This window comes from Gymnoscopelus braueri (genome assembly GCF_963280865.1).
Source record: "Gymnoscopelus braueri genome assembly, chromosome: 23".
In the NCBI taxonomy this organism is placed as follows: Eukaryota; Metazoa; Chordata; class Actinopteri; order Myctophiformes; family Myctophidae; genus Gymnoscopelus; species Gymnoscopelus braueri.
The window spans coordinates 3,806,532-3,823,770 of NC_137625.1; the positions used below are offsets into that span (position 1 = coordinate 3,806,532).

The window sequence follows — 17,239 nt, forward strand, 5'->3', positions numbered from 1 at the left end:
AACCATAATTATTCTGTATTAAATGGTTGTACACTTAAGACTTAATAGGATAAATAACTAGTTCTTAGAAAAAATATTGATTCACTTCCAGTGTTAGATATATCATATAAGTGCTATCCCAAACAATACACATAGCAGAACTTCAAATATAGCATAACTACAAATATAAAGATAGATAGGTTTTAAACATTTTTAAATTCTTCCTTTGTGTGATTAAAACGTATAATTACAGTGCAAGGTCAGCAGCACCTTTGGGATTCCCATGCATTGAATCGAAGTTCATCTTTAGTAAACTTAGTGAACCATTGCAAGCTTAAAGGACGACTTCACCGATTTTCGACCCATCTTCATATAATTGGTCCTCACTAACTTATAATATGGTTCCATTTCTGTATACTTGATCCGTCTCTCATAGGATGGCTGTGGACAGTTCAGAAACCTGCCTACCAGTGACATCATCGATGGGGAATCCAACCTTATAAACACTGCATGCATTTTCCTTGAAAATTTGCATGCTATAATAGTAGCCACTGTTCTCGGGTTAATACAAATCTAATCTAATTCAAAATAAAAACCTGCCTAACGATGATGTCACTGGTAGGCGGGTTTCTGAAGTGTCCACAGACCTCCTATGAGACACAGACGGAGCAGAATCTTTTATTTTTTTCACCATTTTATGTTGAGCATTAGTGAGGACCAATTATATGTAGATAGGTTGAAAATGGGTGAAGTCGTCCTTTAATTAGAGGCACAATGTGGTTACGCTCGACGGAACCATCAAAGGATGGTCTTCCTCCTACATCGACGCCCCAGTAAACAGCGTCCATCCTCAACCTACACAAGTGGTGCCGTGCGACACGGAAAATAACCCAGTGTCAGTGATCATTATCATCTTCAACACAGAGGGACAATAAACTATATGATAAAAAATAAACTGCAGCAGCAGCACTATACGTTGGTGCAAACCCTATACTTTGGACCATACATTACTTTTGTAGTTGACCGGGGTCCCCCAGGGTTCTTATACTTGGGGGCTCCAATCCTTTTTTTTCCCTCCCCAATCCACACGCTCACAAAGCCTGAGCTTGTGGATCTGCCGTTTACGCACAATGTTTGCCCCAGAATAGGGACGCTAGGGTTCATGTGAGTTAACCCATTAAGACCTGAAGCCGATTCTACATGTCTCCTAAATCTCAACAGTTTTCTGAAAAACGTATGTTTCTGTATCAGTGGTTCTCAATCTTTTTCATGTCAAGGACCCCCAAAATTATATGTATTTGGCCGCGGACCCCCATCAAAATATTTTGTTCCAGGGACCCCCAGAAGCAAAGATTTTAGTTAAAAATGTTCGCTTTAAAAATATATATATATTCAAAGATTTGCACACATTTTTCACGATTTTTCAAAAATAGCAGATCTACAAGCTCGTAGCGCGGCACTCGGTGCCGTGCTATGAGCTTGTATATCTGCTATTTTTGAATAGCCCAAAGTGTAAAACAATGCTTTTTAGCTCAAATCTAAAAATGACACAGTTCCAGGTCTTAATGGGTTAAGAGAATGGAATGCAATTAAGTTTCTCCCTTTTGTGTGTGTCCTACTTAAACAGAGTGCTACGCATGCATCCAAGCCAAAAGGTAAAGGCTGATTTATGATTCAGCGACAAAAATAAACTTAAATCAGTCAGAGTAACAGTGCAACAAGGCCAACATTTCCAAGAGGCCTGGATCAGACATTTTAAAACAGCCTCACTTTGTTTGCAGGCTGTTGCATCCATTCCGGTCATTCTCAAAGTTGGGTCCAGGAGGAGAACCACTGGGTTCTTTGAATGGGTTCCAAATGGACCCTTTGGTTCCCTTTGTACACACTCAAGAGTTAAGGGGTGAGGGCTCGGAGCGCAAAGGGTGTAAGTGAAATCTTCAGAGTTTTACAGGACAGCTTTCCATTGATTGTAATTATTTAATTCAAAACATATTTAAGCAATCTATACTTTTATACAGATTAGGCTTCAATGAATGTATTTTAAAATATATACGTTTTTTATGTTGTTTTTAATTAAATTATTACAATCAATGAAAAGCTGTCCTGTCAAATTCTGAAAATGTCACTTACGCCCTTTGCCCTAGTGGGGAACGCTTGAATTGAAACTGTTCTTTTCTAAACCGCAAAGAAGGTCGACCAGGAAGGGAACACCCGTTAACGTCAAGTAGTTTTGGGGTCGGCGGGTCAAAGAGTCCGCAGTTCAAGCCAGGGGGCTGCGTTAAGGCGTTCGGTGGCGCCCTCTGCCTGCTGGGAAGTGGCGGCGCGTTGCATGTCCCAGTCTTCAGTTCAGTAAGGTTCCATTTTGATCCTCCTGTACAGGCAGCAGGTAAACACCATCCCACAGATCTGAAAACAGGAAGCGTCAGGTCATCGGGGGGGTGGGGGTTTTGGGGCGGGGGGGAGGGGAGGGGGGGTCGGTCGTCATGGAAACCCAGTGGAAACTTTTAATGCTGTTGGCTAGCAGGAAAGGGTTGCTGATGGATGGGTTGGTTACTATGGCGATGTAAAGCATTTAGCAGCCATTATGTGTGCAAAACTCAGTGGTGAACGCAGTTGCACGCGCACGCGCACACACACACACACACACACACACACACACACACACACACACACACACACACACACACACACACACACACACACACACACACACACACACACACAGTAAACTCCAAGTACTAATCCAATAATGCATTAAAAAAATGACATGATCAATGTACATGACTGAGGACACAATCTAGGATTAGATTGATGTTTAAATTAATGCAATTAAAAGCTGGATTTAAAATCTCACTCATGTTTGCGCTCGTATGGAATAATCTGCCAAAATTATAAACGAAAGATAACCCATCCTGTTAAAATGAGAGCATATGCAGCAAACCTTCAAATGGATCCAAATAGGATTATGTCATTGTCAGAAGATTAAAAACAGGAATAGCAGATGCACACACTGCAAAACTATAGTATCAACATTTGGGATCTACATCTCTGCGGCTGCTGTCAAAGTCTAGGTGTGATGCAATCGCAGGCAATCCTAAATTAGAATGGGCAAATGGGCTCATGTCACTATAACTCAGCCATAACCATATAAGGAGTTACCAATGCAGCTACAGCACGTCCACATACCTCAATGTGTCGCCAAGGCATCAGGCGCAAACAAATCAGTCAGCGCCATGACTATGTGGGCATACTGCCATGTACGTGGACACAAAAGGGTTCATGCCCATATATGGCCCATGGGCAAATACTGATGACCCATGGGCAAATACTGATGACATCAGGGATCACCATATTATGGGCATAAAAGGGACAAGGACTGACAGACACAGAGATCTCCATATATGGGCATATCGGTCGGATTGGCGATACCACATGGTGGCATCTAATTTAGTATAGTGGCTTATAGCTGACCTAAAAGCTCTCACAAGTCATGTAGAGAGGGACTCACGGCAGTCAACATAGGGTTTAAGTGGTTAAAGCTAAAGTTTCATACCCTTCATCTAAACTAAAGACACAAGAACAAAACTTTCTCAATTAATATAAGACACGGTTGAATGGGAACGCTCTGAAGTTCTCCATTGTTTAATCACGATAGCTAACCGCTACGCTATGGTTTTGGTTGGCGCAACAGAATGTTTTTTTTTGTTTAAAAAATTGTGGGTGAATCATCACTGGTAACCGTGTTACAAAAAGCAATAGTACACAAAGTGTGGGCTTTGTATTGTGCCAGCAACAACCGTAGTCAATACAGACTGGCCTGTGTGTGTGTGTGTGTGTGTGTGTGTGTGTGTGTGTGTGTGTGTGTGTGTGTGTGTGTGTGTGTGTGTGCGCGTGTACACAGACTTGTCAGGGCTCGGATTCAATCAACAGGTCTCTCTAAAACCGTGTGAGAAAGCATTATGGAGTGGGTCAATGTTGAATGGAGTCATCACAGCTCTGCTTCAGGACAATTCACTGTGGCTTCTGCCCGTCTGCCGCCACCGGCAACGATCCATGTGACAAAGAGAGGAAGGAGTGTGGCATTGATGCCGATACCAGGGGGGGAAGTGTGACAGACTTTCTCACTCTGGCTGATCACAAAGAACACAGCGGGATGTAGAACTTATATCTCTGCTACAATCAGTGGTGGAAAAAGTACTCAAATTCTTTACTTAAGTAAAAGTACCAATATTGCAATATAAAAATACTCTGTTACAAGTAAAAGTCCAGAATTAAAAATGTACTTGAGTAAAAGTACAAAAGTATTGGCATCAAAATGTACTTAAAGTACCAAAAGTAAAAATACTAAATATTTGAAAATAGCAGATCTACAAGCTCACAACGCGTCGCGCTGCGACGCGTTGTGAGCTTGTAGATCGGCTATTTTCAAATAGCCTATGTATAGAATAGGGCTAAAGTGGTTAATATATGTTTTATAATGTCATAATTTATATCTGAAAAGTAACTAAAACTTTCAAATAATTTTAGTGGAGTAAAAGTACAATATTTGCCTCTGAGATGTAGTGGAGTAGAAGTAAAAGTATTGGAAATTGGAACTACTCAAGTAAAGTACAAATACCTCAAAATTTTACTTAAGTACAGTACTTAAGTAAATGTACTTAGTTACTTTCCACCACTGGCTACAATGCTTGCAGGATCAATCAAACGTAAGATAAAGAGAGCAAATAAAATATGACAAGAGCTCCACGAGAGCGACTTGAAAGCAAAAGGAAAACATAAGGGTTGGCTCTTTGGGCTTTACACACGCAAGTATCATTTACACCAACAACTACAAACACTTGAAAGCAGAGCATTAGGCTTGAGACTTGTACTGGTGTCAGACCTAAAGCTGCACTATGTAACTTTCCTCTTCTACCCCGGATTTGAACCTGGTTTCCTGCGCGAGTGCTGACATTTTTTACCATTGAGCTAATAGAGCCTGCCTGCTTGCTCAGGGGATAAATTGAATCTTGACCATCAGGTCAAACTTTGTGTCAGATCCTGTGTCTCCGTGAGACTTTGACACGATCTAAATGTCTCAATAGAAGAGCAGGGAGACAAAATACAACCACCCCCATTGTACTAGTTATATAGTATTAACATACTCTACCATACAGATTGGACAAAATCACATTTAAAAAAAAGAGTTACATAGTGACGCTTCAAGTCACAGTAAAGCCTAATTTACGACGGTGCTGCACGCCTAAAATACCCGACGTAGAAAAACTCAGTGAGCTTGTACAGTAGGTCGGCTATTTTCAGCGCAACACCGACCTGCAACGAAGTATGAATCAGGACTCGTGACCCGACTTGGACTCCTCCCACTGTTCTATTTACTTTAACCCATTGAGACCTGAAGTGGATTCTACATGTCTCCTAAATCTCAACAGTATTCTGAAAAAACAAATGTTTCTATATCAGTGGTGCTCAATCTTTTTCATGTCAAGGACCCCCAAAATGGTATGTATTTGGCCACGGACCCCCATCAAAATATGTTGTTCCAGGGACCCCCCAGAAGCAAAGATTTGAGTTAAAAATGTTTGTTTTAAAAATATATATATTCAAAGATTTGCACACATTTTCCCGATTTTTCAAAAATAGCAGATCTACAAGCTCATAGCGCGGCACTCGGTGCCGCGCTATGAGCTTGTATATCTGCTATTTTTGAATAGCCCAAAGTGTAAAATAATGCTTTTTAGCTCAAATCCAAAAATGACATAGTTCCAGGTCTTAATGGGTTAAACTTGACTGCTGTCAAAAGACTCGGGGCCTGATAAAAACCCAGAATTGACTTGAACTCATTCATAAGTACAATGCAGCTTCAGATCCATCACTATGACAGGTTTAGTTATCCTACTGCTCATACATCTCTGTGCTCTGTCACACCAGCCTGCACTACTTGCTAGTTGCAACTGCAGAAGTAAACGAAGCAACTTGATGGGTTGTATATCATTCTCTGTTGACCGCTTCTTCCATTAACTAAAGCTTCCTCTTGAAATGGGCATCGAAGATGGATTACAATCAACTCCTGGGGGCATCCCTGTGGTGCCGGTGCTGCAACGTTGTTGAAATAGCCATGGCTGTTTCCATGGAAATGGAACAGTGGCCATTGAATGCAAGCACGAAAATGTAGACTCCTCCGCAAAAGAATGTACAAGACATGTACAATATCATCTCATTGCATACAACAACATTCATACCAGCATCATACATATAGTATATGTACATGCATATGTTGTACTGTATCTTCATTCCAAAACAGCTGTGTAGGAGTTTGTGTGCACAGCTATGCCTTTCTTTTCCTAAGTAACCTTGGTCACTGGCTGGGCATTGCTGACCTGACATGGATATTCCAATACAGTACGGGGATGGACAGAGCTGTAGACTAGGGACTTGTGACTGGACATGGACTTGTACTCATAAGACTGGAGACTTGACTGGGACGCGTCTCCATTGACTCCAGACATGACTTGGAACTTTGTCTCAAATGACTCAAAACCTGTCTTTGACTCGTCTCCAGTGACTTGACACATGACTTGGAACTTATCGTCTCGGTCGGGTCCAAAACTGCTACTTTTCAGGATTGAAAAATTGCAAAAGCAGCAGATCCACAGCTCCAAACACGTCGCTTCGCGCCGTGTTTGGAGCTTGTGGGTCTGCGACTTTTGTGTGATGCTGTAGTATGATCAAGTAGGGCGTTCATTTACAGTACCAAAAAAACACAAAAAGTTAAAATATGGAGATGCAAAGGTTTCAGCCCGACAGCGAGGTTTTGGCAAAAGACATCTCAAAATGTGGCTTTGACGCATCTTCAGTGTCTTGAGACCTGAATTGGCCTTATGCAGAAAGACATCTATTCTGTACCCAACATACTGTGGAGATAAAGAGTGACATACAGCACGGTCTTACAAAAGCAACCCGCTGCTTCTTGAGCTATATACAGATATAATGACAGTTAATTTAGAGCCATGCAGAAGCACTTGGATTGTGTGAGTAATCGCAGGCTCTTTAAACTCTTTGAACTCTGTGAATCTCATTACACGCCCCCATGAGCCATGCAGCGGTAATCATGCACGCCGACACAGGCAGCTTTTTCTGCACATTATTCAGCAGAGCGACACAATGTGAAAGATGATTGATGAAGCCGGCAGCTGCTGGACGTCACACGTTTAAAGGAGAAAAAAAAAGAAATCACCGTTAACGACTGGCATTCCTAAAACGGCAGATCCGTAAACCTGCTGATCTACAAAGCTCACAACAAGTGCAATTTTTCCGCCATTCGTCACATATGGCTTGAGTGGTTAAAATACTATACATTACAGCAACACAGACAACACATAACACACACAGACTGACATGCAGACACAAAAGGACAAACGTGCAGAGTCAGACACACAAAGACAGACAGACAGACAGACAGACAGACAGACACGAATCAAACACCCACAATGCCCTCCCACCTTGTCCTCTCCGGTTGATTAAGACCACACAGAGGGCTCTAGAGCCAATCACATCGCACGGAAGTCCTCTTCCTCTTCTTTATAGAGCAGATAGATGAAGCCAGCAGTCAGAACCGCCCCGACCAGCTACAGAGACGGCCCGACACACACAAGACAAAGACATCCAACGTACATTCAACTTAGACAAGTTAGTAGCTACCCAAGACATTAGAGCCCGACCCATATATTGGTCAATATCAGCCATTATTTAACATTTTTTTTTACGTAATTGGTATCGGCAATTATGCAGGCGCTGTGTCCCGATTTTATAACCACTTTCAACCTGGTCTCCTTATTTTTGGTGAAGATCTTCAAGAATTAAAAGTACAAAAATAACTATCTACAAGCTCACAACTTTGTGAGCTTGTAGATCAGCTATTTCTTTAAGATTTCTGAAGTGGTTAAATAAGATTTAGTTCAGTTTGTGTTTTTACTTGTTTGTTTCCAAGTTAAATGCCCTTTTCATAATATATTGCAGTTTAATCTACTTATTCTTTCTATTAAAAAGTTAATTGTTGTCAAATAGAAGCTTTCATCAAATGCAAGTTTTTTTTAAATGGATTAGATATGGGTCAAAGCATTGGTAATCGGTGGTCTAGGACTCTCCAACAAGACAAAAGACAACAAAAAACGTAGACAATGGACAGTAGCCGTACGAAACATTGTAATTGCTCTAATAAGTGCCATGCCCTGGGCAGGTCACCAATGTAATAAAGATGGATTAAGCACAAACACAGATTGCACCCATTATGACCGGAGGTAATGTAGGCTATATGCCAAGAGATAAGTGGTCCAAAGGACTCCATTATCAAGGCTTACAGTATGCAATATGGCACAATATTTGTGAAGCAACAAATAGGATATATCCTATTTGCCGCTATTAAATGTATACATTCTACATGCATTCATTTCTATGAATGTATTCATTGTACTAGTATACATACTGAACCCCTCCACCAGGATTATCAATGGAAGTCGATTGGGATTTTTTTTCCTCTCACATTATGGATGGTCTCATCCAATTGCTTTCATATTGCTAGGAGAAGAGCCAAAATCATTATAGTATACTGTACACATTATGGTCAGCAATGGTTAACTATGTCCTCTGAGATCACAATAATAACTTGGCTAATCAACGATATATCTAGGTAGCCACTGTAGCAAGCCAACCTCAAAGCTGACCAGAAAAGGCTTTTGTTTATCTAAAATCCTGGAACTTTAGCCAGCCTTGCAGACAGGAACAACAGGCCAAAGAAGCCATGTCCAAAATGCTGTGGGGTTATAGGATCGATATACACGTTTCGGGTGGTGTCCAGTTTCACTCAAATGTATTTACAGAAAAGCATCTCTGGATATAGCAGCCGGACATCTCCCTGAATTAGGATTTATTACCCAGAAAGCCCACATCCGCGTCCCGGGGGGCTCCACGAGGTTTAAAAGCTCAGGAGCTGCTGAAACAGCGAAGGAAATGAACCAAATGGAATGGGATAATGATCGCTGAGAGGCTATAAGGTGACACGGTAAGATGAGTGCATTAAAGTAGAGGTCTTCAACAGGGGTTCCGCGACCCCTAGGGGGTCCGCGGAGGTACTGCAGGGGGTCCACGAAATTGTTGTTTGATTAAACAATATTTTTGTTTGAAAAAATATATATATATATTTTTTTTTTAACAAAATGTCAAATTGTCTTTAAACATAACATGAATCCATAGCAAACAGATAAATGGAGGCACAATGCACAATAACATGGTATGTTTATACATATTTTGTAGAGAATTTTTATTTTGCACACCTACTGGGGCAGGTGCGTATAGGAGCAGCCCAGGCAATATAAAACACAATTGTATACATAAAATATACAATATATGTGGTAGCCCCCCCTACCCTACGAGGTAGGGGGTCCCTGCTCCATCTCCCCATCAGTTTTGGGGGTCCCTGGCCTGAAAAGGTTGAAGACCCCCTGCATTAGAGTATATTTTCAGTAGCCTAGTGTGTGTCTGGGTTTGGCATTGGTTTGAACAATGAGTGGTAATGTTTTGCAGCACTTCAAAAAAAGGTCAAAGCAAAGACCCTCATCTTGTGGATGTGTGTGTGTGTGGCAATCTCATTAACTTTGTATAAAAATATATATCTTACTAAAATAGACCAGTCTCAAGTCTCTTAATCCATTCAGACCGGGAAAGTACCCGTGTCATTTTCGATTTCTTTGGCTATTCAAAAATAGCAGATCTACAAGCTCGTAGAAGTGCCGCGCTACGAGCTTGTAGATCTGCTATTTCTAAAAAATCTCTTGACAATTTGTGCACATTTTGGAATATAAAGTGAAACTTTTTAACTTCAATCTTTGCTTCTGGGGGGTCCCTGGAACAAAATATTTTGAGATGAGGGGTCCGCGGCCAAATACATATCATTTTGGGGGTCCTTGACACGGAAAAAGTTGGAGCACCACTGATATAGAAACCAAACAACACAAATGATATGTATTTGGCCGCAGACCCCCCCCCCCCCCATCTCAAAATATTTAGTTCCAGGGACCCCAGAAGCAAAGATTTTTCCAGGTAGCAGACCATTATGTCATTTCAGTAACTTTTTGCATGGATATAGCCACAGAAGATGAACACAGAACATCTATGTGTAATCTCTGTGACGTGTCACTCACCTGCAGACAAGCCACTCCGATGCCCACGGCTCCAATCACCAGCAGGTGGTCAGCAAGGAACTGCTCCAGCTTGGTGATGCAACCACCCTGCAAGGTCAAAGGGTTAAAAGCTGTGTCATAGATCAGTGGTTCCCAAACTGGGGATTGGGACCCCCCAGGGGGTCCCCAAAGCCAAAGCTTTTTTTTTTTGTGTTAACGATTAACCGTTAGTATTAACCGGTTACCAACTTCTTAACGATTACCGGTTAACGGTTGGCCATCACCAGCTGCTGCAGATGCATACTTTTCAAGCACACTGTAACAACCGAATAAATGGTTGGTTCTCCACTTATTTAGTTTCAACAGAACTTTCAAGAGTGCATTATTTCCTTGTGTGACCCTCAACACAGGATTTAAAGGTTTCGTGACATGCTGGTTTTACAAAACATTAAAGTCTTTATCATGGTCCTTCAAACGTGTATTAAAAGGTTTGAACTGAAAAAAAAAAAAACTCCAGCGAGCCATGGCAGGTTCCCCCCCCCCCCCCCCCCCCCCCAAAAGGAGAAGGAGAAGGGAGGGGCGGGGAGGAGAGTGGCCGGGACTTTGACATCAAAGTCCATGGGCCAATCACAGCACTTTTCTGAGCCTAATTATTCAGAAAACACCAGACCACAGAAAATCCACTGAATGTTCAAAGTTCAGGTTCTTTAGGTGTAATTGAGGTCAGAAAACCTAAAAAGGAAAACGAATCCCGGGGCTAAATTATGAATACCACAACCAATAACAATTATAATAATGGAGGTAAGAGTAGCAACAACACTAGTATCTGCACTGTCAGTGGAGTAGCAGGAACGCCGCCCCCCAAGCCCCAATCTGTTCGCAGGTTGTGTGGCCCTCGGCTAAGTACCGTAGACATAACTTGGCCCTTGGGGAAAACTAATTGGGGAACCCTGGGCTACTGTGTAGAACCCAAAGTCTGCAAATACTTTCAGTGTATACATCCCCGGGTATGGACTCGTAAGACCAGAATGAACACACCGCCGTCATTGTGGTCATCTTACAGCACAGCAGTGGTTCTTGTAGTGGGGTCTGGGGACCGGTTTAACCACTTTAGTGGTTTAACCACTTTAACCCCATTTTATACTTCAGCTATTCGAAAATAGCTTATTTACAAGCTCACAATCGCCTTGTGACCTTGTACTTTTTATTGACGACAAAACTTGAAACTGATGTCCGGAAACCGAGCACTTTATTCTTGTATGCAGCATTTAAACATGTTATTTTTGTACGAGATTCTAGATTGGGAAGGTAGTCTTTTGAATTTTATCGGCTTGCATCTGTCCTGCAGCAAAACCCAACAGCCCTCTGGGGGCAAATAAAGTTGAGGCTGAAGTTGTCTCTGTATCTGACGCTGGCTTCCATCCAAAGGTAGAACATCCACTGTGTGTCTTGCTGTTATGTACAGAGCAGCGCTTTCTGGCACAACGTCACCTACTTCCAAGTCTAAAGAGGTCAGAAATCCAGCAACACTTGGACTGCATCAAAAGTAATCAACAAACTATACTATAAAAAAAATGTCAAACATTGGCCAAATTGTCAAATAATATAAGAAAGAGGCAAAAGTTTAGAAAATAGCCGAACTACAACCTCGCAACGCCTTGAAACGCGAGGCGTTGTGAGCTTGTAGATCGGCTATTTTCACATTATTTATCTGTGGAACCGAGTCAAATTAAATGTAATGCCTCAACTCCTACAATTCCACGTGCTTGTCAGGGTGGGGTTCCCCTGGTCAAATATGATTATTTTGGGGGGTCCTCAGTTCAAATAAGATTATTTTGGGGGGTCCCCAGTTCAAATAAGATTATTCTGGGGGCCCCCCCCCCCCCCCAGAATAATCTTATTTGAACTGGGGACCCACCCAGGGTCCCCAGGGTCATGGTCTGAAAAGTTTGAGAACCACTGGCCTACAGTATATAGCACAGTTAGCCCAGGATGGCTGAATAAATCCTCCCAGGATAAATTCATACGATTATTATTGACAGTCTAAACTACTTTCAATCTGACATCCCTATGTTGGGCATGTCATTATTATTTTAAAAAATAATACAAATTTCTAACATTTTCAAAAATGTTAGAAACTAGAGAATATAGTAGACCTAAAAGCACACAAGTCGTGTTACTCGCGACCATAACAATTTAAAGATGGGTCCCGACCCACTGATTGGGAAACAGTGATATAGACCAACATTAATGTTATCGCTTGTGGTCTTCATCAGGGTCATCATGAAACACATTATAAACGTCTAAATATGGTGGGTATGAAGCAGAGCAAAATTCTAATAAGGTACACAATAATGTTTCATGAAGAGTCTGTATTTCTGTATGTGAATGTGCACTCGGTCCCAACACTTCCATTGCGAGTTTGTTTAGCTTTTTTCTGCCAGAAAATCTCTCCAGTTGACATACTTTCACACACAACAATAACATGATTGAGTATTTCATGAATAAAAAAAAACTTCAGAAACACCAACCAAGGCACACTAGACATAAATACACGAGGTCTCCGGTAGAAGTGGTCTCTTTTGCTTTCCCAGCAAAAGACATAATCAAAAACATTTAAAACACTCCACCTCTACCTGATATTTTATTCATTAACAGACGGCGCACGCTGTCGGGGGGAAAAGTGAAGTGTAGCCTTTTGAAGAGTTTTCACACCAGAGAATTACCATTCGACTATTCTCATTTAAGTTGCAACAAATGGAATATCATAACTGTCGAGCAGGTGTCTTGTATCTCCATATTTCATATTTTGTAAAAGTTGTTTTCATAAACTTTTGTGTGACACTGTCATACGCCAAAGTATACAATAGGACAAGGGTTACCAGACTTTTCAGGCCACGACACCACAAAATAATCATATTTGAACTGGGGACCCCGTACCCAGACAAGCACTTACATTTAGTTTGACTCGGTTCCACATAAACATTGTGAAAATAGCCGAACTACAAGCTCACAACGCCTCGCAGTGCGAGGCGTTGTGAGCTTGTAGATCGGCTATTTTCACAATGGTTTCCTCATTCATACTGTAGTGTACGTAATATTTGACAATTTGGTATTAAAAAGGTCTTAAGTCATTAAATGTTCACTTTAGAAACATGTAGATACCCTGTATACACTTACACTGCATGTTGGTTTGATTACTGTTGAGTGAGAAAATAATGTGGCTCTTTTTTCGTTTCCTATAATATTTGTGTTATTTAAAAAAATGTTTTTGTAATAATCCGAAGTAAAACATTTCATTTGGGTCCCGGGATACATAAAATTTCTCTTTTGGGTCTCAAGCTAAATTTGTTTGAATGAAAAACCATAATGTAGCGGAGATCCAAGGTTTCTTCTGCCCAACAGCGACGATATAGAGATAATGTTGACACAGATGCTTTCCCGGTTTTTATGGGTTAAAAGGGAAACATCACTCTCGTGTCAAGTTAGATTATAGCGTTGGCTATTCAAAAATAGCAGAAATACAAGCTTACAAGTAGCATCGGCCTCAGGTCTCTCTCCAAAGAACAGAGCACAACCCGAGCTCGAGGGTCAGTGTGTTTGTTGTGTGCAGCACATGCTGGTTCTGTACACTGACCTCCACCTTGTAGATGTTGGAGGGGTGGTCTCTGGTGCCACAGTGAGGGGTGATGGTCTTGCAGCAGCTGTCCGGCACCAGCCTGCGCTCCGCTCCCGGCGAGGAGATGTAGGCGCTCTGCCTCCAGTCCTGGAAGTTGTTGCTGCCGCAGCATTTGAACTGGAAGGGTTCAAGGTTTAGATTAGATTAGATGTCCTTTATCATCCACAAGGGGAAATGGTTCTGCTCGGGCCAATGCATACATTCAAGACAAGACGATACATAAATATACACCACAATTATTAACACACCCAGCGAAGTACTTCAATGCCATTAACACATTGAATGCCAATCGCGTAGATCTACGCGAACCTATTTAAAGCCGCAGCGTGCCAGTCGCGTAGATCTACACGAACCTATTTAAAGCCGCAGCGTGCCAGTCGCGTAGATCTACACGAACCTATTTAAAGCCGCAGCGTGCCAGTCGCGTAGATCTACGCGAACCTATTTAAAGCCGCAGCGTGCCAGTCGCGTAGATCTACGCGAACCTATTTAAAGCCGCAGCGTGCCAGTCACGTAGATCTACGCGAACCTATTTAAAGCCGCAGCGTGCCAGTCGCGTAGATCTACGCGAACCTATTTAAAGCCGCAGCGTGCCAGTCGCGTAGATCTACACGAACCTATTTAAAGCCGCAGCGTGCCAGTCGCGTAGATCTACGCGAACCTATTTAAAGCCGCAGCGTGCCAGTCGCGTAGATCTACGCGAACCGCCGATTCGCGTTGAAATTTTCCCAGGTGCACTTTCGGAATTTTTTGATCCATTTCCGGTTCCGGTTTGAAGACCGGAAACAGAATTATTTGGGATCCGGTTTTGCCGATCACGTCGGCCCCCATTCTAAAGCGCACACTGAAACTCAATTCTCTTCCTGTAGTTTTTTCTCCTCGCATATCACTGTTTAACGTAATCCGCTCTAACTACAACCATGGAGATCCGTTTGACATGTGGTTTTCACTGGTAGATACAGTGAGATCTCGCGGATGTAAACAGACAGTGCACGGCTCAATCTTAAGGATTTTAACAAGATCTATGGCGACGTGAAAAAAACAAAAAAACAACAATAACACGTTGGCACTGGTGAGTACATTATGAGATTAACGTCTGGCATGGAATGTGTTAAGAGGTCTTTAAAAGAAAGCAATGTCCTCTCCACACTTGTGGAACACGCCCATAACGTGTGCATATTCATGGGGGGCATTAGCAAGCAAGTCCAATTCGACCAGGTGAGGTGGATCAGGTATTACAGGGTTTGTGTTTATTAACCCATGCAATCCGGGAACATTTTTGCAAATCTTTTTATATATTTCTTTTTTTTTTTCAAGCGAAAATCTTTGCTTCTGGGGATTCTACAAATATCTGATCTACAAGCTCACAACATGTCATAATGCGACATGTCGTGAGCTTGTAGATCTGCTATTTTCGCCATGCAACATCGCCGTACACTGAAGCATAAGATAGTAGTGGTTAACCAGAGCTCTATGACTCGCTCTTCTAAAACAGAAAAGCTCAAAAGGTTGATGGGAAATGTAGTGCGAACATACATCCTGCTGTAGTCTGTCCACTGCCATTGTGATGGCGTCTCTCCCTGGCTGGGCGTAGTTCTCTGTCATGGTGTGATTCAAATGCTGCTTGAGCTCCTCACTCAGCTGGAGATGGTGGAGTGAAAGAAGGAAAGATGGAGGTTTAAAGAGAGGGGGGGGAGGAGGGGAGGCAGTGATGAGAAGAGAGAAACAATGAATTATGTAACACTGACGCTTCTGTTGCATCGACACGATCGTCTCCCTACACGACACTGGATTAACATCAAACCAGTGATCATTTTGTCGAGTAAAACTACGACGAAAAATGTTGGTCGACAAACCTTTTTTCACTGATGAAAACTAAATAAAAACTAAGCTATGATGACAAAAAAAAGTGGAGAAGAGATCCAGTAGAACTACGACAAGTCATGTTATGCTTGGCTGCACGTGGGTGTCCACTCCAAAAATAACTCAAATCAGGTCCACAAATCAGGCCTTGCGACGGCATCAAAGCCTGCCAAAATATTTTCTTGTCGACTAAATCAACTGTAGATTTTGTCGATTTAGTCCAACTAAAACTAGACTAACACATTTCAGATGACTAAAATATGACTGAAACAAGATTAGACTATGACTAAAACTAAATTAAAAAATGTGGCGACAAATTAACACAGCATCAAACACAGTGAAGAATAAAACATCTGGTTAAGAGTAAGTAAGAGTATACAAGGTAGTACTTTACTTACCCTCTGGTAATAGACATAGGCCAGGACACCAGCCACCAACTCAATCAGAAAGATAAACAGCAGACATGAGAAATACTGTAGAAAGAGACAGACAGACAGAGACAGACAGAGAGAGACAGAGAGAGACAGAGACAGAGACAGAGACAGAGAGAGAGAGAGAGAGAGAGACAGAGACAGACCAACAGACATGAAGACAAAGAGAGAACGTTGTTTATTAACAAAACACTTCCCTTCATATTCTATTTAAACTTCAGCTGAACTAAATTTACATTAACCCATTAAGACCTGAGACCGATAAAAAAAAAAAAAAATCAGTAGTTCTCAAACTTCTTTGTGCCAAGGAACCCCAAAATGATATTTATTTTGGCCGCGGACCCCCCATTTTAATCCAAAATGACACAGATGCTTTCCCGGTTTAATGGGTTAAGAAAGTGTCTCACTCGTTGTGACAACTCACTAAAAGTTTCCTTCAGCTGTCATTGTTGTTGCGTACAGATGGCAGAGCTCCACAGAACCCCCCCCCGACAAGACAACCAACACAGTGAATTTGATGTGATGGACTGTGTAATTTATAATCCATCACACAAAGGCGCTGCATGCCGTAATTAAGCCGATCTACAAGCTCACGACGCGTTGTGAACACAACACGCTGTAAGCCTGTAGGTCCGCTATTTTATGTTCAGCGTGCGACGCCGATGAAAAGAGCAGGGAAACGCTGTCAAAATGTCCCTGGGGAGTCTTTTAATGAGCTTTATAAAACACTCAATTGAGTTGAAGATCCAAAACATTGTTTACTTCATTATGGCAACAAAAAAAAAACCTGGTCATTTACAAACCACAACAAAAACATCATTTATTTTCCAGAAGAAGACGACCCCCTCTTAAAACCAACATGATGTCGATGTGTTTTGCCCACGTTGTTGTAGTGCAGAATCGAGGGGAAAATGACAAAAATGATGATCTGGAGAGCTAGTTCTGGGCTACTTAACCCATTAACACCTGAGGCCGATTCTACAAATGCTAGAAATCATTAGTTCTCAAACTTTTTCGTGCGAAGGACCCCCCAAAATGATATGTATTTGGCCACGGACTGCCATCTGAAAATGTTTTGTGCCAGGGAACCCCAGGAGAAAATTTTTCTAAAA

At 41.8% G+C, this 17,239-nt stretch overlaps 1 protein-coding gene across 3 annotated transcripts in view; it reads right to left on the bottom strand.

Moving 5' to 3' along the window:
* Positions 1–1,125: 1,125 nt before the first annotated feature.
* tspan11 (tetraspanin 11) overlaps positions 1,126–17,239 on the bottom strand; it is a 48,257-nt gene continuing 32,143 nt past the window's right edge. For 2 of the 3 annotated variants that reach the window (XM_080421821.1, XM_080421823.1), the window contains 6 exons: positions 16,095–16,169; positions 15,370–15,474; positions 13,792–13,950; positions 10,176–10,262; positions 7,479–7,604; positions 1,126–2,385 (listed from right to left, as the gene is read on the bottom strand). In XM_080421821.1, coding sequence (XP_080277947.1) covers positions 7,527–7,604; positions 10,176–10,262; positions 13,792–13,950; positions 15,370–15,474; positions 16,095–16,169 — 504 coding nt within the window. In that variant the 3' untranslated portion in view covers positions 1,126–2,385; positions 7,479–7,526. The remainder of the gene's footprint in view (positions 2,386–7,478; positions 7,605–10,175; positions 10,263–13,791; positions 13,951–15,369; positions 15,475–16,094; positions 16,170–17,239) is intronic. The other variant, XM_080421822.1, reaches the window with a different exon arrangement.